Raw genomic sequence first — 24,371 nt, forward strand, 5'->3', positions numbered from 1 at the left:
ACCAGAGTAGTCTCCCTTAACATAAAGAAGTACGTCAATGAAATCAAAATAAAATCTTACATGTCACCTGGTTGTCTCCCATAGTTATCAGTCTTGTTTATGCCCAAGGTCACCGCAACAACAACTAACGGTATACCTGGTAATCATGGTAATAATGATTGTTTATCATTCCAGATGAAGATATTGTTTCATCAGTAAAGTAAATAAATATCAACAATATACATTACATTTGCAAAAGAGCAATACATAATATTCAATAAAATAATTGACCTCGTATGTAAATTATACATGATTGCAGATTCCCTTTAAATCCACATAAAAATATATATCAATTCTTAATTTTCTTAAAACGTAAAAATAAATTTATCTTGATGAAAAATGCCGCTAAGACGAGTTTATTTTTTTATTTACTGTATTGAGGACAATTGAGGATATGTCAGGTTTAGGAGTTGGATGAAGACGGAGTTCCCGGTAAAACACTCCGACCTGAATTTCACCGCTTTTAGTAGTTAGGAGAATACAAGATCATAGAACTTACCCCAGCCTACAAGACAACACTTGAGGAGAAACCGTCTGATGTAGGTGTTGAATATCTTGACCAGTGCCAGATACATATAGAAAGCCTCAACAGCCATCCATGTCATGGCGGACAGTAGGAAGTAGTGCAATAATACCGCTACCACCTAGTCAACATCATACCCGATAAAAAATTAGCATATTACCATAGCAAACAATAAGTAGCATGTTACCATAGCAACCATCCATTAGCATATTACCATAGCAACCATCAATTAGCATGTTACCATAGCAACCATCAACTAACATATTACCATAGCAAACATGATCATTTTGGGTGTCAAAATAGCAAGAAAAGTTAACTAGTATAGCATTACACCAAATAGTCAATTACAGTTCACCCCGATTACGCTAATAGTAAAACTCCTATCAGAAATGTAAGAAAACATATTACCGTAACGTTACATATTGACCAAGAACACAGTCTTCAATGGAAATTATGACAAATAAATTAAATGTGTTGGTTATTACTATTAGAAATGCTCGAACACATTCTCCCGCGAATAAGCATTAAATAGGAGATTGCGAAATTGTCTAATTATGAAAATAATACAGTAACAAAAAGTGATTTTACGGAAAACGCTTTTGATTAAAACCTTTAAGTTTTTAGGACATCTTACCTTACAGCCAATCGAAGTATCGAGACTATATGGTTGTTGGCCGACAATAAAAATGACATTAACCGCAATCAGGGCTATACAGAGGTTAATAAGAATTTTTGATGGGTTACTGGATCGTAGCTTCCTGTAAAATATTGAAGTCATCTCTTCATACGAATGTTACATGTATGTTAACCGTTATTTAATTTGGAAATAAAAGAAATGAAATAATTGCTAATACATATGAATAAAAGAACAAAAGAAATGGCAGTTTGATATTTGAGTATATACGCCAATATTGATGGGGATGCAATATTAGACTTCGTTGATCTTAGGAATAAAACAAATAGTCCATCGATTTATTCAGAGGATTCCGTAATTGCATAAAAAATGCCATATTTCTTTCCACATGAATGACTACTGAACAAACTCATTTTAATTATTTCTCATAACAATCCTTACCTAAATGCACAATATGTGATCATCGTCAGTAGAAGGCCAAACAATGATATGCCGCAGCCGATATAGGAGATCAAAGACATCGCCAACTTATTCTCGTCGCTCAGAGCCCCTCCAGTACTATAAATATCCTAAACAGAACAATTTTTATATGAACATAAAACTTATTATGCATTAAATGTTCCGGACAATTGTAATTGGTATACTAAAACATATAATGTTTAGTAATAGGTATCCTTAAATACACAACATATTGTCATTGATCCCAAATACAAAACCGAATACAGTACTGTATACACATCATATAAAACGCAATAGTTGTTTTGTAATATACAGTATACTGAAATTAATATTTCAGCGGAACAGTTGCATAGAAACTTGCAGAATGTGTTTCAATCAAGTACCAAATATTTAACTTCATCTGTTCTTTACGATATTAGCAAAATAAACAAATCAGGGAATCGTATAAATTGCATAACATAAGATTCATTTAAAAGAAAAGAAACATAAATAGCTCTCGACCCTTTAAGGAAGGTTCTGTTCCCTGACCGAGATACACCATAATCTATAAAAGCAGTAGTTGTTCTTGCTTAGCGGACTCGTAAATTTTTTTTTTTTTTTTTTTTTTTTTTGTAAATTTTGGCAAAATATGCAAAAAAATGTACACTTTTGTTGTTGCAAGTCCACAGGATTCAGTACATAATTATGTCACCAAAAAAAAACATGTTATTATGTTTACTAGTGTTTTTAGCTAGTAGGAGAGCTGGTTTGACCAGATTCGACTTTATAGGCATAAACACCGAGTCCTCTTTGACCTTGTCAGTAAAATGGCCCCATGTAGATTATAACATGCAAATATGGGTACTATTTGCAATAGAGCCCAGAGAAGCGGGCACTATTGAAGTGGCGTGAAATTAAACGTGAATGAATTTTGACGTCACTATTACATGACGTAAATATAAATCTGTGCTTCGACCAAGTCGTCAAGATGGCGGACAGGCTGTGGTGTTCGGAGAAAACAACAAATGTTGCCCTTTTTAAAAGTAAAAAATCTTTTTAACGTGTACACGTGAAAAAATAGGCTCGAAATAGGCTAGAAAGATGCCGAATCATTCCGAACTCTTCCGAACATCGTCGCGACATTATCGAAGAAACACGAGAGTTGTGAAACTAAGAGAAAATTTCAACAACTTTTAATAAACAAAACATGTGGTCTTCCTCAGCAGACTCAATCTACAAAGAATAAAATGCTCGCACATAACAATATTTGATACACACAATATTTTATGGCAATGTGTAAATTGAATGTTTCAAATACCCAATCTGTGGACATATACCAGCATGATTTGCGCATATTAGCCAGAAGGCAAACGTAAACTAACATATGTGCGCTTTTTTACTTTTAAAAATACTTCCAGTGCTGCAACTTTATAAAAAGTGGTAAAATTCAAAAAAAAAATAAAGTTTAAAACTCAGACAGACAGAGAAAAATATGTATAACACTTAGAAAATTTTCACTATGACAAAAAGAGCGAAATAGACCATACAACTTAAGTGTTTCACTTACGATGAAATGAAAAGGGGCCATACACATGTGGGATAATGTACAAAACCCACTATGGCCTGGCTGAGAGAACACTATTGTCTCCTAGTATTGTCTTGTAATGAACTAATCCATCCCTCGACAATACAATGAGGCAATAGCGCTATCTCAATAAACAAATAACAATATAAGGTGTCTGTTAAAACTTCACTTACTTCATTAAGGCGATACAAATACGGAAACAATATTATGATGCATAATTGAATATCTCAACAAATACTACAATTTAAAGAGCATGCATTATCACGATATAGGAGTACCCCATTACCATACGCCAGGTAACGACCTTGACCGATCTGACCAGATAGATGAACATTGTTGATTACAATTAATTCACTCTAATCGTGATTTGTTTGAAGAGGTTGACAGGCAGAGGATATGACAAATCGAAGATAACTTATTCCTGCCAAGATCGGAAATTACTTATTTTCTGATACAAATTAGATTTTAAGAAAAAACAAGAACAAAATACAAAAATATTTCTTGGAAAACTGATACATATGCCTTAATGAAATTAATATATATAACAATCAGCCTAACGAAAAGGCCCTAAAGTCAGTCAACAGCTAGGAAGGAAATTAAAGTTTTATGATGGAACTCCTTAATGAAATGCTTTAAAACTTCTTGTAACCATAGAAACGTTGATATGATATCAACTGTTTTAATCTGACGACGTTCAATAACCAATTATATATATATACGTAAATATCATTCCCATAAAATTTCCCATAAAAGTGATCGCCTACATGCACAAAACATTAGTGCCATCACAGAAATAGATAGATACATTCTGTTTTGTTCTACTAACACAAGGGTCATTTTAGGACGTTTAGGTTTACGAGCTAGGGAGAAACCGGAGATCCATGATCAAGCAAATCCATTCGAACATGGTTAAAAAAAAAATAAAAAATATGACATAATCAGATATCCAGTGACTTCGCTCGTGTACTATTTTTGTAAACGTCACTAGTGTAATATGACCTGGAGCTATTTTCATTTGTTATTCATTGGGACGTCAAGACAGAAACAATTGAGTGATGTCAAGAAAATGACGTGACGTCAGAATATATGTTCATTTCATATGAGGTTTTATGAAACTCGTCTCGAATTTTTAATTTTTGCTTGCCAAGGCTCGCAAAAATTTAAACCTCTTATACTGGTTTCATAAGATCTTATATGAAATGAACACTCATGTAAGATCCTATATATACATCAATCGATATCACATTATAGTTCTATACAATGTATTATATATAAACGTTATTATATAGGTTGGTTGCTTCATTGTGCATAACGACCACTTAATGTGGGCCAGCATTGTTCAAGACTAATTGCTTGGCGTGTTAGCTTTCCATGTAATATTGCAATCTCATTTGAGCATACTATCAATGGCACAAATCAGTTCAGTCCATCCGGTCACATATTATTGACATTTTGAGCAATTCAATTACCTCACTGCCTTGGTGCTGAACGTTAAGCAGTAGAAGAAACTACCATTTTTAAAGATCATGCATGGTGTACCACGGTATTCAGACAAATCCAAAACCTTCCATAACGGGACAAACGCTCAACTCCAAACCCAAAGGGAGGTAGAATAAAGAGAGGCGTTGGGAAAAAGAGTGTCGTTTAATTAAGAGAATGACTGGTATTGTCCCAATTAATGAATGGCCATGTCATGGAGGCAGCAAGTATTTCTCCATTAGGATAGATAACATTAATTCTATACCCCTATAATGAATGGCCATGTCATGGTGGCAGCAAGTATTTCTCCATTAGGATAGATAACATTAATTCTATACCCCTATAACATAGTTTCTATATAAGCTCTATTGAAAAAACACCAAAAAATGAACTGTTCCGTCGAGCAGTCCAAATAAATGTTCAAATCGATTGTTAACGTGTTGGACCGGAGTGACGTCACACCTACAATTCGTGACGTCAATGCATTGTTTTGAGTCAATGGGTTTAACAAAACCGTTATCGACTGGGTTTTTTGGGCAACAGATGTTTTGTTGGACCCTCAAATAAACCTGTTGCCCTCGACCTTAGGTCTTTGGAAACAGTTTGTCTTCGGGTCCAACAAATCATCTGTTGCCTTCAATTCCAGTCAACAACTGTATAATGTCGCTAATGTAATGCTAGCATTGAAGTTTTGCCGACGCAAAAACCGCATTTTCTATTAAAATTATTCAATGTCTTCCAATTTATATTTGCGTTCTTGCATGTGATATTCTGATTTTTGGCAATCTAACATTGATTTAAAGCTATGCTTCTATGACTTAGTATTTTGGTGTGTCTTCTGTGTCACGCTATTAACGAATTTATATATATTTATATATTACGAAAATGACATTGATCAGTAATTAGGCCACTAATTAGCTTACCATTAACAGGGCGAAATTTGTGAGGTGATCACACGCACAAACAGTATGAGAATTAGCCTCAGTTTCGTAAACATAGCATCCTTGGTTTGACCATTTTGATTGGGTCTGCAAACTTTCTTCCCAGAAAACACAGTCAGGATTCTTAGAATTCTGTAGGATAAATAGAAAAATAATCATTAAATGAAAAGTACATATTGGAGGTAGAGTAGCATTAACTAATTACAGTAACGCAATTCTTAGCGACCACTAGTGTCAAAAACATCTACTAAATAAAATCGTTTTCCAGGTATCATAAATGGCAAATTTAACATACGTTTGTATAAAACATTTGAATGCAATGCTAATTTCCTTTGGCCCCTCTGATGTGGTCGTTATAGAATGTTGACTGTCAATATGAAATGATTAAAATTATAATAAAGTTTCAATGAAAAGAGATAAAATTCAAAATCTTGCGTACTTTTTCAGTGTGGACGAAGCGTTGAAGGACAGGCGTCTGTAGACCACTGATATCAACGTTAGGTATGGAGGCTGCCATAATGACACTGTTTGGGCCCCGAGTTACCCCGGAAGTGTCCCCAACCTCATTGGAAACTGGTGGTAGGGCGCCTGTTATTGCCTGTCAACAGAGTCTTATAATAAGAAAATTGTATACTATAGTTTAGTTAGGATTAATACGTATGGTATATTGGGTATTATTTGGTTTTAAATTGATTTACGTCCAACGTTCTTGTAAGTTGTTTGTCTGGTGGGGATAGCAAAAGTACTCAAGAGCATAGCCGCCGACTTACATAACACTAGCTGCAATATTGTATCTCAAAAGAAGACTTTAGACATAAAATGGTGTCGTCTTTAGAAAGGTATAGTAGGCCGGGTACGTTTATTCGTTCTAACATAGCAGGTATTGTAAGCGTGCATGTCCAAATATTCGCGCAATATTCTCAGTTTGTTTGTGTGTATTCGATGCAATTGTTTTACCTTGCCAAATGTTTGCAAATGTATACATCTGCACCACTGATGAACCAAATAGTACAAGTAGTTCATAACTGAGCTGAGTATGTCCGTTTTGATCCTATGATGTTCGTGTCCTTCGCGTTTATAAAACCCACTACTGGTCATAATGATAAAACAATGTTAAATGTACAGCTTCAGTGTAATAATCGATTATTGGATACCTACATTAAACAGTTTATCATCTGCAAACGCTGCAAAGGTGACTTTGGATATAGCCGAGCGTTGACTTGAAGGTAATGATTCCGGTAGATTTGCCGGTAGAATCATATATGATTGATCACTGTTGTTATATGCTCCCTCCAATACTTCTACCTAAAACAAACATAACAAACAAGCAATCTGTTATCCAAAATAACCAAACAGTTTCATCCTAAACCAACTCCCTTTAATCTGTTATACGACCTAAACATACTGAACCTACGTAAAATACAAAACTAATCCTATTATGGAATTTGATATATCCGCACAACATCTTCCCGAACAAAGCATAATCTATGATATACAATACTGCTGTGTAAATTATCTAGAGATCCGGAGAACCTCTAGTGCGTCACAATATACGGAGTCATCTTATCAACGAGCTTTTGTTTAGATTTGCAATCATGATGCCGAATAGAACATACTGATTAAGACAAGGTCAATGGTGGTAACTAGTTTTTGATGATTTGATTCGAAGCACATTTATAATCATCTATCGATTTACTTTTAATCAAATAAAACACCACATAGCAATATAAGATCATAACATATCAACATAAAAATTAGAATAACTGATATAATTAAACTTGATATGAAAAATAAGCGAAGAAAATATGCTGGATGCAAAGTAATTAGATATAAAAAATTCAAAGTTTAAAGTGTTATATCCAAAGGATTTGCTTTCTCAATTATTTCCTTTACAGATTGAATAGCATACTGTATAACTGGTTTATTAAGCGGGCAGACAAATTCGCGATTTTCACTTGAAGTTACTCGCGGGTAGACGTTTTCGCACAGTCAATTTGTAACTTGAATACAGGTTAGCAATGTCAATGTTGTCAATGTTTCTATTGTGGATGTGGATATGTAAGTTCGCGTAAATTAACTTGACTGCCAGTATTCAAATTTCCTACGAATAAAAGCTACTTTACAGTATCCAAAGGCTATTGTGATTATTGTCCCATTTTACTTTAAATACACCTGTTGACAGACATGTTCGGTTACTCGGAATAATACACCCACCATATCATTGAAATACCGTCTTTAATTTTAGTAATTGCTCATTTTTAATTATGCATTTAAAGATGTTTCCCCTAGTAGGAAATACTACGTTTTCACTCAGCGATATTTTTGTGCGATTAATATCATCGTTGTTTCGAAAGACATTACCACAAAAAAGATGCCATGAATTAGAAGAAAATGAAGAAAACCATTCGAAGTATTCAGTAAGTGGACTTTCCACTTTTTTATTTTTATTAAAATAGCGTCATTTTCCAGTAAAAAGGACTGTTATACAACACTTATTGGTTTCAGGGACTTTGTTAGATGCTTATGAAACTGAAGAACACTAGTAGTTGCTTACCGAATCAGAGGAAAACTTTTCGCCAGGTTCACTGTTCGCCCGAATAGTAAAGCCGTTGAAGTTGGAAGATGTTACTCCTTTTCTTGAGAACAGCGCCAAGTTAGGGTTGACAGCGCTAAAGCTGGTGGTCTCTGATTTATCTATCAGTGTTTCTACGGTTTGCAGGAACCTAATAACGACAAAACAATGAAAGATGATGGATCGCGCACGTGGTGGAAAACAATAAAAGATGATACTTAATGAATTCCATTCCATCAGCATGATTATATATTTTATAGTTATCGTGACGAGATAGCCACGAATCAGTCAAAAAATGCAAAATTGGTAAAACCTATAGCGCAAAAAGACACAGTAACTATTATAAAAGTAAATGTGGAATAAGAATATAGTTCATTTGCTATAGCTCTAATTCATATGATGAGCACATTAATGTTAAATTATGATTTTTTAATGCAGACACAGACCTAACAACTTAAGTGTGCAAGTATACTGCATTGTGTATTAGGGGCTTCACCTACGTGCAATTTATGGTATTGTAATATTTATTCATCCTTGGTGTTAAAACCACCATCATTTAGCTAAGGTTTCAGTGATACTTATGCATTTTTGTCGAGTAATCTCCTAAAATAACATAAACACATGGATACAGAGATTGCATATTGGATTGCTTTTTTTTTATATATGTAACATACCTAATTCCTCAAAGATATCAATTTCCTAAACTTCACGAGTGGAATTTATTTCTATCGTCAGTATCATTTCATCCAGCGATTTACGTGTATAACTCATACATAGTCAATCACACGCCGTAAGTTCAGTGCCCCCATTACCTTGTCGGGCTGTTGGAATCAGTCTCAGCTATTGTTAGCTGGGTTTGTGGTGTGTCCAGGAAGTTGCTCATGGTCTTTGCTATGTCCGTCTCTCGCGATGGAGAGTAGTTGGTACTGTAAAGACTAGTTAGTTCCTCTAGCTTATCAACTGTCAACTTGACATCAGTGCTGCTGTACGTTTCCGAGGCGGCTGATAATTGCGCTAATTCCGCGGCCTGGTCATCAGCGTTTACTAAGATCAAAGTAAAGTAGTTGTTGTCACAAACCAGTTATTGTAAATTACTATATTTTCGCAAGATACACATTTTATACAATTTTTACCAAAGTCAAAATTAACGAAGACGAAATACAAAAATACGCGAAAATAAAATCCTTTACTGTATTGTTTGAAAAAAACAATTGTCTCGATTATGTTTTGTCAAATGGTGATCGACCACTTTGTTATTTCAAATGTACTAAACTATCAATGGGTTATAAAATATTGATTTTGTTTCGAAAGTAATATATTTTACAGCCATCACCATCTGATACTTTGTATGATATTTTTGCATATTGACGGCGACGCCCAATAATCTCTGTATGCATCATAACGAATGCTATCTTCCTTATATGGAAGCAAATTTTATTTTTGTCAATGTGTTAAAACCATGGGACTAATTTACGTACCACGTGATACCTGATTACATTTTTCGGAACTATTGTTTCTATTAATGCTGGAGTCAGTCGCCTGAATGTTCTCAAATCTGTTCATGTTTATAAGATAATCTATATGTTCATTATCACACCTACCGTCAGTCGCAGGTTCCCGTGATAGTGTGATTAGGCTGGCAGTAATATTGACGGCAGGAGATGTCGTCGTTGTCGTCGCGGGCGTCGTCGTTGTCGTCGTTGTTGTTGTTGTCGTCGTCCTCGTTAACGTCGAAGTTGTAGCTGGTGGCGTATAGTCGAGGCAATCTCCGACGTTCATGGCGGACCACGCAGCGGCATTATTGGTTCCCATCAGGCTTAAAAAATGAATAAAACAATGCAATGTAATACTCGTAATTGAATCTGCATACACAACTAAAGGTTATTATTAAAGGTGGCACATTGTCTACAAATTAATTTTTTTTTTAGAAATTTTAACAATAAATCAATCCTTAATTCTATTTGATACCCTTGAAAAACTTTTTAAATAAATAATAAGATACAGATATTTAATTCCGTCCTGAAATAAGTTTTTGCCGTTTTGAACGAAGTACTGATCGCGAATGCTTTATTCATTTATTGATTTATTTATAGATGTAAATTGGATAAAGTAGTGTCAATCGGTAGTGTTGGACCGAGTATACGTAGTGTCAATCATTTTCGAAGAAATACATTTTGATTATATTCTTTGTCGACGGAGTGATATTGTAAACAACAGATGGGTTATCTTAACTCATATATTATAATATCAGGCTCAACAAAATAAGTGTTGGTGTTTAATTAAATTAGTTTTTAATACATGCTAAATATCAATTAAGCATTTGCTTTAATTATTTCCTGCAGTTAATTGATATATAAATTACACGGTGACGAATTCGTTAACTTCAGGAACTATAACATGAAAAATGTCAACTGTTTTTTTATCTGCATGAGCAATTTTATTGTCAGGAAACGGACACTTGTAAATGTAATATTCGTCTAAAATCGTCATTTTATGTTATATTACATACGCTTTAATAGTGTTATGACAATGTTAAAATAACATCAGTTTTTACACCTGCCTACTTGATAAATATTTATTTCGCCACAAATTATAATAATTACTTATACACCACAAAATGGACAGGGGAACTTCACCCAAAATATTTATATTGGCTTCGTGTAATATTTGAAAGCAATGACAAATACTATTGCATTGTGTTGATAGATGGTTTTTGTGATATGTGCTTGACTACAACATCGGGAATGAGGAATTCAATAAATTTTAAGTTTGAGTCGATTCAGTGGATTCTTTTAACCCTTCTAGCTTTCCTTCAGGCATGACTTTACGGAAATTTACTCGAAACAAAGACTTCTAAATCAGATATGTAGACTCTAGAATAGATGAAATATATTTCAAGTGTATATATCCATATATTCATATGTATATTTCTAGTGTTATAAGTTTACGTGTTGTTTGAACCTACAACAGCAATATAGCAATGATTCTTTACCATTCTCTGGTGGCATATTTTACAGTGCTTCCCGAATAACTTGGACATATAGCACGCTCCGTAGTTCCTATTTCTGCGACTGGCCATGAAAATGTCCCTTTAGGACTGGCAACACTCTCCGCAGGGCAGAGAACTACAAAAACAAAACCAAATAATTAGTTATTGGGTTTTTTAAGCAGTACAACAATACGTTTTGGAATATTTAAAAGAAATATTGTTTCGAAAGTGTTATCTTCTTTATCAAATAACTCAAATGATATTGATTCCATAAATACATCGGAGCACAATCTTCCCTATAGTACTTTGATAATTTTATGTTTGAAAACAAAATATTCCAATCGAATTTCATAATCGTAACACTCAAAATGAAACTAACGAACACTTTTTGCAAACCTTTAATATACCGATAGCATACACAATACTTTATCTCGAAATGTTTTGATTCATAAATTTAGATGCGCTTAAGTTATGACTTTAATATGAAATAACAGGAAAGATATTTGTCATTCAAAAATGGTTTTGAAGACCCGTATCACAAAACTATAGCAATTCTAAATCACTGTTTCGTCGGTTTAATTGGTGTTATTTCGATTTTCTAATATAATGTACTTACCTGGATTTTCGAGTTCCCAGCTTTGGACTATTTGGTCATACAATTGATTTGTTTTCTGCAGCTCATTATAAATATAACTGTATATGTCAAATTCTTGCGTTTCTTGTACAGTGGTGCATTCTATGGTCGCAGAAGTGATCAATTCTCGAGGTCTGTTAAAAATAAAGACCGTAGAACAGAATATAATAAATTGTTTGCAAACAGTGATGGATACTCGTCATCTTATATAATTATGAATCTACTGGGATTTAAAATTATATCAAACCCAAAATGTATAACAAATACAAAAATTAGTTCTGATCATTACATTACCGCAAGTTGTTGGATAAATGAAAACACAAAGCTCATAACACTTACAGCCCAAGAAAAACTACGAAAAATCAAATATATATGTTTGCTTGTCTTTTGTTCACTCATAAATAATTTGACAATGGAGGCATAAAAATTATGTAAATATTTCTTAATCTTGACCATCCATTAAAACATCTTCATTTTAATTAGAAGAAGTATGTTGTACTAACCCCAAGCGTGCAATGACGTCCACCGTCACGTGGTATGTCCCTAATGTCTGATCGGTGAAAATAGCTAAGATCTGGAAAGGGAGACAAAAATGATGTTAGCTTCTAGCCGCCTTGAGAGTTCTAGTTAGTAATAGGTATAAGGATTTTTTGTAATATTGAACGGATACCATCTTCAAATCACCAGTATCCAAATTGAGAGATTCTTTGGCTAAAGAGAACATTTTCAAATATAGAGTAGATCAATAAATGAAAAATAAACTCGTATTAAGTCTATAACAGCCAAGAAAGACACATTGGGGTTTTTTTCATTTTGTGTGGATAAAAGACCTTTTTAGTACTCAAATTTTCCAAAATAAATTTCGAGCAATTACATATTATGAAATCATTTGACAAATTAATTTAAGATGATAATTGATAATGATGAAATTTATGATTACCATTAATATTACGGGAAATGTAAATTGATATACAATTAAAATAATTTAATTAATGATATACGTGGTGTCGCACCGCCTTACCCCGGTTTGAGTAGATGTGTACAGAAGAGATCCTGGAACTAATAAGTTATCGGGGACTTCAGCGATAAGATATGCTGTCAGGTCAAAATTTATTATCCTTGTCCGCCCTGTCAAAAAAGGAATGCTTCAGAAATCAGGAAACTCTCCATCATTGACAAAGTACCTTACATGAATACATATTCAAAAATGCTGAAATTAATAAATACGAACTATAGTAATTTGTAAAACTAACTTGCTTTTTTCTAATTTAAAGCACTCTTCTCTCGAAAATTTTAATTACTTTCATCCATCCAACTACTCTAATTGGAACACTTTTTGGAAATAACTGTAATAAAAAATCTTATTCGTATGTGTGCTTGAATCCTGATTTGTTTTAATATTCCACAAATAAATGCCCTTAGTTTTAATTTCATGATTTTTTTACATGTCAGCATTGCATATATTTATAAATAGAGAACTTTGAAGAATGCCCGGTCCAGCACCGTGTTTCAGCATGTTCGAGTACCAATAATGAAACAGTTCCAAAATATGGTTTGAAATAATTGTCTAGACAAAATATTCAGCAATCACTTTTCTTGTTTTAAATATATGGTATTTATAGGGCTGTCACACGACGTCGTTTCCCGCATATTTTCCACAATTTATTCTAATTATTTTCATGTTTAAATACAATGATAGACTGACTTATGATAATTGTCACAGTTACCTTTATTTCTGTTCGGGCAGTTATTGTTAGTTTAGATTGTAAACTGAAAATTCTGTATCACATATTTTAAAACTGTTCCATTTTGGGTTGCGTTCCAATGTCGGTAACGTCACTTTAGGATTTTAGCTACCCTTGGATTCAATAACCCTCTTCTCCTCAGACATTAACTGCCTTCATTCCACGGATTTTAACAATTTTGAGCAACCATTCTCGCTATAATTTTAATTACCTCCCCTCGGAGTTTAACTTTCACCTCATCAGATTTCAATGTCTCTTTTCCTTAGAATTTAATCCCAACCTTCATTTGATTTGAACAAATTTTAAAATTTAAGCTCATTAGTTTGATTTATAAACTGAACAATAAATTTATAACAACAAAAATTGAACGCAAATGCGCAGGAAAACTTTTTTTTTTTAAATTAGTCACAAATATAGATAGCAAAGACAGGGCAACAAATCTATGGCTAGAAATGGTATATCTTCCTCGTTACCATATATTTCATATTCCATCAATTTTTCGAAATGTTCTAGGCAACAACGAAAATATCAGGATAATAATAAAATATATTTAATTGACATATAATGCTTTAAGCGTGATTTTAAATGGAAAATATAGCTTTCGACCGTGTAATCTGAATAAATGTCCGCCACAGTTATTTCAATCATCGCTTCATTATGAGGGCATATTTGTTTTAAAAACACTTAACTTCCGATGACGGATGTACATGGTGAAAATAATAAAAATACTATACGAGTTCTATGAATATTTGGCTAAATTGCTTCCGGTTGACGTCTAAGATTCGATCACGTGACTTCTTACCTCCAATATTCTCGTCGTTGCAATTGTCTCCGATACAACAATAGGTACACTGAACGGCGTTGGCGGTTCCGTAGCATTGTGAATTGACGTCTCGAGCTTTCTGAACACAATTAAGATATGATTCACAGCCTTTGTTAAGCTCCAACCCTGACGATAAGAACGACACCTTGTTGTAACACACGGGCTGAAACAGAAACATGTTGAAATAAAGCACAGACTCAACTAAACAGTCGTTCAGAATTACACGCAGCATCTATTAGGACGCAGCGAAAGGCATTATTAACTCAAAAGCCACTTCTCGAGAAAGAAAAAAAAATGACTAGCACGATATTCAAACGTTTTTGACGCATGTCGATTTTTCTATATGCCCCCTTGGCCAAACGGACTAGATTTGTTTGTTTGTTTATTTTTTTTTGTTTTTTTTTATTGTGTCTTTTGGCTTTTTCATGTTACACACATGTAGCTACGAGGGTATATAATTTCGAAGGTAAGTATACATTAGTTATCACATCATTGTCACTGCTTTCATATGACGTCTATATTGCACCAATGTAAATGGATGGAAGAACATGTAGAGGCCATAACCCGGGACCTCCGAACACCAGCTGGATGATTTAATGAGTTACCTGGACATCAATGATCGACCAAGTCCAATTCGACAACACAAAGTTGGATTGTGGTGTCAGTCGGCTGAGGTTGTGTTACACTTAGATTTCTACTTCCAAATTGAGGTCGAAATGCGTTTTCGGAATGAGCTCAAAGTTTTTATCATGGTGTTACACCTATATTATCCCAATCTGTGTCACTCTTTCACTATGACGTCAAAAATAATGTCGCATCATGGTTTACGTCAAAGTTGAGGTTGGATTTTGGTTCATCATACAGTGTACATGCAGCTGTGAGCATACAGCTATATTGATTTGATGTCATTTTTATGCAAGGTGTCTTTGGTAAATCCTGCATTTTTTTTCATTTTTTATTTTATTTATTTATTTTGTTTTTGTTTATTTTATATTGATTAGTTTATTGTTTTCTTGTTCATTGCCATATGATCATTCTTAGTACTGTAGGTATAAACGTCTCATTCGATTTTTCTAGGTCAATGTCGCAATAAATTGAAAATCAATACACTTGCAGTACCAAATTCATATCCAACAAATTCTACGTATGGTATAAATGCAATGTTTTTACTCCATATATAATCGGTTTTAAGTGTAAGAAGGGACATATTAATGAGGTGGATGAAAGCCAAAGTATCCGGGAAAAAAAACACCGACCTGTGTTCAGTTCCTGGGAACTGTCCAACACTTGGGGTTTAAACACACGATCTAGACGTTGCAGACTTGAGATGATATCAACGACTTGGCAGAGACAGAAGCCGGAAACCAATTACAGTAGGCCTATATTTGACTAAAATTGTTTTTACTTATTTTATATTCTTAGATAAAAAAAAGATAAAAAATTTGCTTGTAATTTTTGCAATATGTATCATCTGCTCAAAAGTATCCAGTCAACACTAGAGAAGGTACGAAATATGTTACCACGACATCTCATGATAAACCGTATTTCTAATTTTATCTAAATATACTGTTTCTAGAGCGTGGTTTTCTATAATTAGTTTTCGAATTCACGTGACATGATTCCATATTTTCATAACATAAAGTATTTATTTGCTTTAGAAACGTTGACAGTTACACAAAGGATGTTTTCATTTTGAAATGTTGACAGATAAACAAAGGATAAATTTAGATATGATGAATTAATAATACGATTACTTGATTTAGTAGCAATTGAGCATGCGCGTGATAGTTGGTCATTATTGTTGGTATGTTGGTATATGATGGGTGACCTATATATGATAAAAATATCAGTAATAATTTAGCAGCAGCAGTTTAACAGTAAACAGCATGAATGGAGAAGCTGAACGAAATCAATAACAGTGCATTAATGATCAAGTAATTGATTTAAAAATCAGAACGGATATAGGATGTGATCACAGATATGGTATCCCAATCGGTCGTACTAGTTAAACATATTAACAGAAAATGGTAGTAATCTTCCATCGCAGAAAACATCGTTTTTATTACAGACGTTATTGATATGTTTCATGAGTTGAGGCCATTAGGAGACTTCCATTGTGTCAACAAGAGGCCTTAATGAAACGAATGACGTACGCACAGGTTAACTTGATTATAGTTTAGGTCTTCAGCTTAATGGAGAACCCTAAATGGATAAACATGCTGACATGGGTATAACCAGAAATCGTTATATGGCACATAAGGTCCATGCCAGCCTCAGATTTACAGAAAATATCCTAAACTGATACACGTTCTGACCCTGGGTTGCTGACAAATCGCTACAGGACGCAAACGAATCATGGATGGTTTCTCTTATCTAACTTGAGTTCCAACGGGAAACATACTACAGCATATGTTACGTTCAAGCTTTCTTTATTTTTTAATAATATATTCGATGCAGAATTGACTATATCATTAACAGATACTTCTTAACATCTTCTATCTGTGTACCAATAGAATTTACTACTGTTAGAAAGAAATTTAGTTATGAAAAGGTATGGAGAACCTTCTGTCTCAACAACAATATATTAAGGCTCGTTCAGAGACCTTACGCGCTGTCACATAGCTGCATCTTGTATTATATGTACATTTAACATGTGAGTACACATTTTCTTAAAAACGTTTAATTTTTACTGATATTTCTATGATAATAAGTGCGTGACAAGCATCCCATAAAATGGTCACTTGCGTACGTGATACAGTAACTCTAGATCAAGGGAATCACTTCATCAGATCCGTCACATGCACTGCTGATGATAGTGCAGAGTCTGTTTATTGTGTAGTATAGGAGTGCCTACAATTACCATGTAAACGTAAACAGATAAACGCCATCAAAATATACAGTACTGAAAAAAACTAGGAAAATAAAAAGTACGAAAATAAAAAATACAATTATTTATAATACAAAAAGACAGAAAAATTTGAATATAGTATATTAAACAGTAACGCATACAAAACCCGAAAATAAAAAGTACGAAGAAAAAAGTACGAAAATAAAAAAAGTACATAATGCATGAAAGATATTCCGATTTAGATGGTTCCTAAGGAATCTTGAAATTATTGAACTTTTTACTGATTTTTAACCTGCTTAATCATTAACCACACACCTCATTAGTGTGAAGTTATTCTTTATGTCGCCATTTGACCTTTTAGACATGTAATCAGCTAACCATATCGGTATTTCGTGTTTAACGAACATCATAGTGTTAAACAGCGTGCTTACATATTATCCAAGATGATAGGCTACGTACTTAGCACCATAGCTACGTAAATTAATGTACAGCACAATATGTGTTGGACCAAATATAATATGTGATATGCCGTGTCATGAAGCATTAGAATTCAATTATTGTCAGATTGTGCTTGATTCTTTGCATCAAGATACTCTTAAAAGTAGTTTCACAATATATGCGATACGCTATATGGATGGATGTGGTCCCTGACGACACAAGATACTTGTTATTATCTAATAATCAGATAACGAATTGCATTATAAACTAATTATTATTGTCTTTTTTATTAATTTTATTTCTATTACTTTCATTGCGGTCCGCTAAAATTACCAATGATGTGAATTATGCATGACCGATACTATAAATATGAACTCATGCAACAACATATTGTGTTATTTTATTTTTTCTAACGGTGTTTTGTCGGCTAGCTTACAAAGCTCGCTATGGTTTCATTTAAAAAATATATCAATATTTATTCCATATTGTGGTCTGCTAAATAACCATTGATAAGATATATGTATGACGGACACTATAAATACGAACTGATGGAAAAACAAATTTTCATTCTTTCTATCTTATTTGTGCCAGCTAACACACAAAACTCATTATGATTTCTTTAAAAACTTAATCATGATGAACCGGTTTAAGTATCTTCCCCATTTTTTGTATCGCATGGATAAGATAATTGAGCATGCAATGCAAAAGAGATGAAATAATTTCTTTTTATTTCAATCGCATGTCATGTTTACTTCCTGACATAGCTTCAACCAATTTCCATTTCTTGGACTTACGTGTCTGATTTGCTCTCTATTTTGATGAGAGGTTTGTGCAGAAGAATATCACTACGCAATTTCTTCCCCATTTTTGGCGTGAAAGCAGCAATAATTTCGAGTTTTCGAGTAGGAGTAAACCGGTTTTTTCTGATAACCCAAGACCTTTTCACGTCCGCGGGGATTTAACCCAAGCCGGCGAGATTAAAGTCGAGTGACCAATAAACAACCCGAATTCTATGAATGCCGATATGTTGTCACTATAGTTCTTTGGATGGTTACATGTAATGACCCGTAGTATTCACTATAATATCGATCCGTATTTTTTAGTATAATATCGATCTGTAGTATTCAGTATGATATTGATATGTAATATTCAATATAATATCGACCTATATAATATCGATCTGTAGTATTCAGTGTAATATCGATATGTAATATTCAGTACAATATCGATATGTAATATTCAATATAATATCGACCTATAGTATTCAGTATGATATCGATCTGTAATATTCAGTACAATACCGATATGTAATATTTAATATAATATCGACCTATAGTATTCAGTATGATATCGATCTGTAGTATTCAGTGTAATATCGATATGTAATATTTAGTATAATATCGATCGTAGTATTCAGTATAATATCGATATGTAATATTCAGTACAATATCGATATGTAATATTCAATATAATATCGACCTATAGTATTCAGTATGATATCGATCTGTAGTATTTAGTGTAATATCGATATGTAATATTTAGTATAATATCGATGGTAGTATTCAGTATAATATCGATAGGTAATATTCAGTATGATATCGACCCATAGTATTCAGTATATCGATCTATAGTATTCAGTATAATATCGCTCCGTAGTATTCAGTAAAAACCGATACGTAATATTCAGTATAATATCGACCTAAAGAATTCATTATAATATCGGTCTGAAGTATTCAGTATAATTCCGACTTCTACTATCTAGTATAATATTGATAACAATACCTATCGGTAAAAAACATATCAGTAAAACTCAAGTTCAAGTATGTGATCCGCCATATTTGCTGACGCAAATTCATCTATAGAACCATAACCAAATTCACATTGTGTTGATCAATATTATTAAGATTGTACCATTGAGGTATAGTTAGACATTATCTATATAAGCAAATAAAATCAATTTAACAAAATACTTTATTTATTAACACTTTTTTGAAAGTTTACAGAACAACCGAATACAAATAGATAAGCTATGAGAAACTCATCGATTGTTCAAAACCTATATGATCTCGATAACAAATACACAGTCAAAATCTGCACTTCAGACGTTTTTGCACCAGATTATCCTTGAGTTTTGAAATAAATTTTCTGCACCATCGTAAGAATATAAGAATAACAGTAACAAGCGTATTGAATACTTCCCGTTTACTATGAATCCATTCTAACTCGGCATCGATCCAAATAAACGCGACATTCTTCGCGGAAGTTTCTGTTAATGATTGTATAGATTACTGGATTGACTGCGTTATTTAGGTAAAACAAATGCATGAAGAAATGTTCTACTGCCTCTTCTGTTTCCGTTTGTGCAGACATGAAAGAGGGAGCAAATATCCACAGGAAACGAATTACCCAAAATGGCATCCATGAAAGAAGGAACACAGCTGTAACTAGAAACAATATTTTAGCCGCCTTCAACCTGGCGGTGTACTTGTAGTTATACTGTTTGTTGTCTCGCCAATGTAACTTTTCCTTTCCCGACATCCCGCTTTGACCCTGTATACCATCATCCCTTGCTTTCATATTGCCGTAGTTCATTTGAAATTCCTTGATGTATTTTCTGCTGGTTGTCAGCGTTGGCGGCTGTGTTGCCTCTGAATCTTTGTACATACTTGCCATGAATATGTTGACAGTAAATGATTCATGTTCGATAGTTGATACTGAACATAGATGTGAAGTTCCCGAAATATTCATGGAAGTCCCATCCTGACTTTTCCCGCCTTTCTTCAGTGGGCTTCGAACCATTCCGCCACTACTACATATGGCAGTTATCTCGGAAAAGTCGGATACTAAGTCTTCGGGGGATATTAAGCGCGAGCGTCGTTTGAACGCTGTACGTGCCACGTTGATATACATTATCATCATTCCAACTAAAATGGTCGAAAAACAGACAAATATAATAATTCCAAATGAAGCCATGGACGTCGAACCTTGGTACTCATTGCTGAAGTCACAGATGTATCCCTGAACAGTCCTGTTGATAGTTGTTGATCGCACTTCAATCGCTCTTTTCCCGTAGAACTCCAACAACGGCAAACTGACTACGATTCCTATTGCAAATGTTGCAACTAAAATTGCCGCAGAATATTTTTGATATTTTAGAAATTGGAACGGCTTACAAATAGCAAGGTATCTGTCAATAGCAACCACAAAGAGAACAATGGCAGATATTGACAGTGTCGAATGAATAAGAAACTCGAATAATTTACAGGTAAGCACCTGTTGTTGATTATAGTTGTTGAATAATTTTGTTATCACATATGGATGTATAACAACACATGTGGTGAGATCCACGCAGGCCAAGGTGATAACAAAGCAATTAGCAGTAGTGCGAACCTTCCGAATTCCATACATAACAATCACAATCACATTGCCAGGAATCCCTACCAGCATGAGCAAGCACATGAACACTAGGGCTGGAACGCTCCGGGTTAACATGAGCCCGTTCAGTTCATCAATCGTCTTTTCCCAGCAATCATGATCACAAGAATTAAGCAACAAACTGCTGGTATAGTTCATTTTTGTTCTGTTTTGAGGCCAGTTTTGAATATCTGAAATAAACCAAAAACAAAATGTTGATTTTTCAAAAATAAAAATCATGTTTCTTGTTGTTTTTATAAGTGTCACACAAAGAGCGAATATTACGAAAAGTAAGCCATCCGCAAGTCTATGCTGGTTTCGATATTATTGTAGCAATGATTTATACCTTTGCAAAACTTCACCATTCACTTATCTGTGAATGTGACGTTACCAGAGACGGATTTTTTTTTTATATATATTTTCATCGAAAAAACTTCGGAATCCTTTCATACGATAGCACAGCAGTTAATCAAAATTCATTATGGAGAAAAATCAGTACTTTATTTTTGAAATTTATTCTATTGATGACATAGAAAAACCCTTCTAAATGTTTGCCAAAAATGTTCCATCGACTCAATATTGTTTGGTTGAGATAACGATGATTATTCCGAAAATCCTGTGTTCGAACTCTAGAGGTAGCGATTGTTATTTAAAAACTACAAATAAAAAAATCTTTATTACCTCGTACGGAATACAAATAATTAACCTATTTTCCATCAATGTATTTTTTTACCCGTTTAAGATACCAACATGAAAATAAATTATCTTACTCCATCAGCAAACAATCGCTTAATTACAAATATTTACAACGTTCAAAAATGCCAAAAAAAATCAATAAATAGATAAAAATCCACTTACCTTTGGAAGTCTCCTAAGCGGTAATGTTAATTCTGTATACCTTTATGCCATATAAAGGAGCTACTGGCTGCTGAGGTTTCCCAGCAGTATGTTTACGCGTCCACTATATCTATATGACAAAAGCCGTACAGCCTTGAAGGCCACGCAATCAATATCGAGAACAGTGTATCAATATACGTAAACGTTAATTGCGCATGTGTCTAGTATATCGCTATATTAGTACCAGCCATGCAACTCAGACTCTCTTCAATCCATTTTATCAAGTGATATTATATTCATGAAATGAAATCTGTTCTAAATATGTCGGTTCAATACATGTAATTGACATGTTCCCTAACGAGCGAAACAAAGGCTTCAAAGACAATGAAAATGTAGAAATGCATGAACTTAGCATTTGATACTGTTGATGAAACAGGAGGACATGGAAAAAATAAATATAAAAACGGAATGGAAAAAAACTCTAGAAATTAATATCACCAGTGTAATCGTCCGGAAATTCTGACAAAATTAAGACTCTTTTACTGGTATTTTGATATTAAACTTGAACCATAATATTTGCTAAATATCAAAGCAGTATAAAAGAGATATCAGGCATTTTCCATTTATGTTCGCCAATGAAATAAGACAAACTTTCATTCCATATTCATGTTAAAATGGTTACAACGCACTTCACTATATGAATAGGGGATCAAACGTTTTTGAATTCTAGTACAATCATTTTTTTCTAATATAGCGAAATATAACCATACGTTTCATCAGTTAAAAGATCTATGTTGAAACAGGGCTACAAGACGTAAACAAATGTTGGTATATCTAAGTTAGTGATGTTGTTATAGATAATAACAAAGGTGTTTAATTCCAATTATTAACGATAAGGCAATGTGGTCTATTTTGGAAATGCTGATTATCCTTGTAAGTTCCTTACACAAGGTCACTGAGATTATTTTTATTACTTAAAATCATGCCTTCAATGTGTTTTACAGTTTTACAGCGACAAAGTCCGCGATAATTATGAAGTGGTAAACGGTTTGGAAATCCGTACAAAATACATGTTTATATATTTTAATTAATAGTCGATCTTTAACATCCCAATAATCATTGATGATATTGTTCATTTTATAAAACATTGAATAGAATTCGTAATTGTAGTCGTTCAAGCAAATATGCTTTGAGCTCGATCATACTAAACATTACATACGTAACCTTGGCTCTCAGGTGGATGGAAGATCAATTTTATGATCAATCGACAAAACAATTTCAAAGGAGTTATATGGAGTTATATACTCTTAATAACTATAGAAGAACATTGAAAACTGCACATAAACCATCAAAAAGGGAGTGTTGCTACCGATAAAATAAATATCATAGGAACGACCTCACAGACAGCATATTTACTATCATCCATTAGGCTTGTGTTAGTTTCACTTTAACATATATTGTACGTGTATTTGTATTACATCACAGTCTAACAGAATATAACATGATGAATTTCGTTCCGAATATTCATTGTTGTGAGTGTGTTTTACTGGATTGTTCATAGCTAATTAAAAAAAAAAACGGGATATGAAATTTACTAGATGTAATAGTATAATCGACATGTTTCTTTTTTTTTTCTCCTTTTCGTGTTCGCATATATATCTTCGTGTAAATTATCAAGGAATCACCACAGAAGGTCCCAAAGAAGCCAAAACAAATAATATCAGTTTTTAATTATTTTTTTATGTTTTGTTTTGCGTTTTTTGTTGATATTTTTATATTTGTTTTTAATGTTGTCGTTTTTTAGGGGGCAGGTAGGGTTGTGGGAAGGGTTTCGAAGCATTATCAGAGTTGGCCTACCCTGTCCGCAGCAATACATATTTCTTGGGCTTTTTGTGGTACTTCACAGAGACGGTCACTCTTCTTCTGTGTACAAGTTTCACAGGTGATAGTTCGGCTGAGTAGGTCTTGTCCTGAAATGTAAGACAGGAAACACACTGATAAGTAAGGATCATCAGTGGTTGTCACCCGTAAGCGGAAGTGACGTCATAATGGCAACATCGGAGTCCGACGAACAGAGGTAGGAGACTTCAGAGGTAATCAGTACCACGCAATTAGTAGCATGATTTAAAATTGTTTCTTGAACTCTCGAGTGCAACATCAATTTTTTTATGACTTATTAATTACAAGTGCTTAAATGTTTTTCTTAGTTACACCATTGTTCATTTCAAAACATGGATGAATTACATTTTACTAATTTTACATTAACTATTTACTTCGCATTTTTCCTGCAACTGCCTCGTTATTACGACTTTCCTTTGTGTTTTCTCCATAACGAAGGTATCATTTAAAACAATACATCCTAAATAATGTTTAAAAGCTCATTTTTAAATTGTTATCCTTTTTATAATTAATGCGTTCATTTTCATTTGTCA

At 33.6% G+C, this 24,371-nt stretch overlaps 2 protein-coding genes across 7 annotated transcripts in view; both read right to left on the reverse strand.

Moving 5' to 3' along the window:
• LOC138326698 (adhesion G-protein coupled receptor G2-like) overlaps nucleotides 1-24,371 on the reverse strand; it is a 56,466-nt gene that overhangs the window by 9,939 nt on the left and 22,156 nt on the right. For all 6 annotated transcript variants that reach the window (XM_069272720.1, XM_069272706.1, XM_069272736.1 and 3 more), the window contains exons 8-23: nucleotides 23,797-23,909; nucleotides 14,382-14,565; nucleotides 12,856-12,962; nucleotides 12,338-12,408; nucleotides 11,817-11,968; nucleotides 11,204-11,336; nucleotides 9,813-10,027; nucleotides 9,024-9,255; nucleotides 8,194-8,362; nucleotides 6,798-6,944; nucleotides 6,079-6,237; nucleotides 5,622-5,771; nucleotides 1,638-1,765; nucleotides 1,197-1,320; nucleotides 539-683; nucleotides 61-136 (exon numbers count right to left, since the gene is read on the reverse strand). In XM_069272720.1, the coding sequence (XP_069128821.1) occupies nucleotides 61-136; nucleotides 539-683; nucleotides 1,197-1,320; nucleotides 1,638-1,765; nucleotides 5,622-5,771; nucleotides 6,079-6,237; nucleotides 6,798-6,944; nucleotides 8,194-8,362; nucleotides 9,024-9,255; nucleotides 9,813-10,027; nucleotides 11,204-11,336; nucleotides 11,817-11,968; nucleotides 12,338-12,408; nucleotides 12,856-12,962; nucleotides 14,382-14,565; nucleotides 23,797-23,909 (2,305 nt within the window). The remainder of the gene's footprint in view (nucleotides 1-60; nucleotides 137-538; nucleotides 684-1,196; nucleotides 1,321-1,637; nucleotides 1,766-5,621; nucleotides 5,772-6,078; nucleotides 6,238-6,797; nucleotides 6,945-8,193; nucleotides 8,363-9,023; nucleotides 9,256-9,812; nucleotides 10,028-11,203; nucleotides 11,337-11,816; nucleotides 11,969-12,337; nucleotides 12,409-12,855; nucleotides 12,963-14,381; nucleotides 14,566-23,796; nucleotides 23,910-24,371) is intronic.
• LOC138326732 (5-hydroxytryptamine receptor 1D-like) lies at nucleotides 19,646-22,440 on the reverse strand. Its single transcript, XM_069272749.1, has 2 exons — nucleotides 21,961-22,440; nucleotides 19,646-21,293 (listed from the first exon to the last, which is right to left on the reverse strand). Exon 2 carries the CDS (start codon nucleotides 21,259-21,261, stop codon nucleotides 19,894-19,896), a length of 1,368 nt encoding a protein of 455 aa, XP_069128850.1. The 5' UTR covers nucleotides 21,262-21,293; nucleotides 21,961-22,440; the 3' UTR covers nucleotides 19,646-19,893.

The sequence above is a fragment of the Argopecten irradians genome, chromosome 1 (assembly GCF_041381155.1).
Source record: "Argopecten irradians isolate NY chromosome 1, Ai_NY, whole genome shotgun sequence".
Taxonomy (NCBI): Eukaryota; Metazoa; Mollusca; class Bivalvia; order Pectinida; family Pectinidae; genus Argopecten; species Argopecten irradians.

What these genes read in the sequence shown, in the direction of transcription:
- LOC138326732 (XM_069272749.1), bottom strand. Translation starts at nt 21,261, where the DNA reads ATGAACTATACCAGCAGTTTGTTGCTTAATTCTTGTGATCATGATTGC.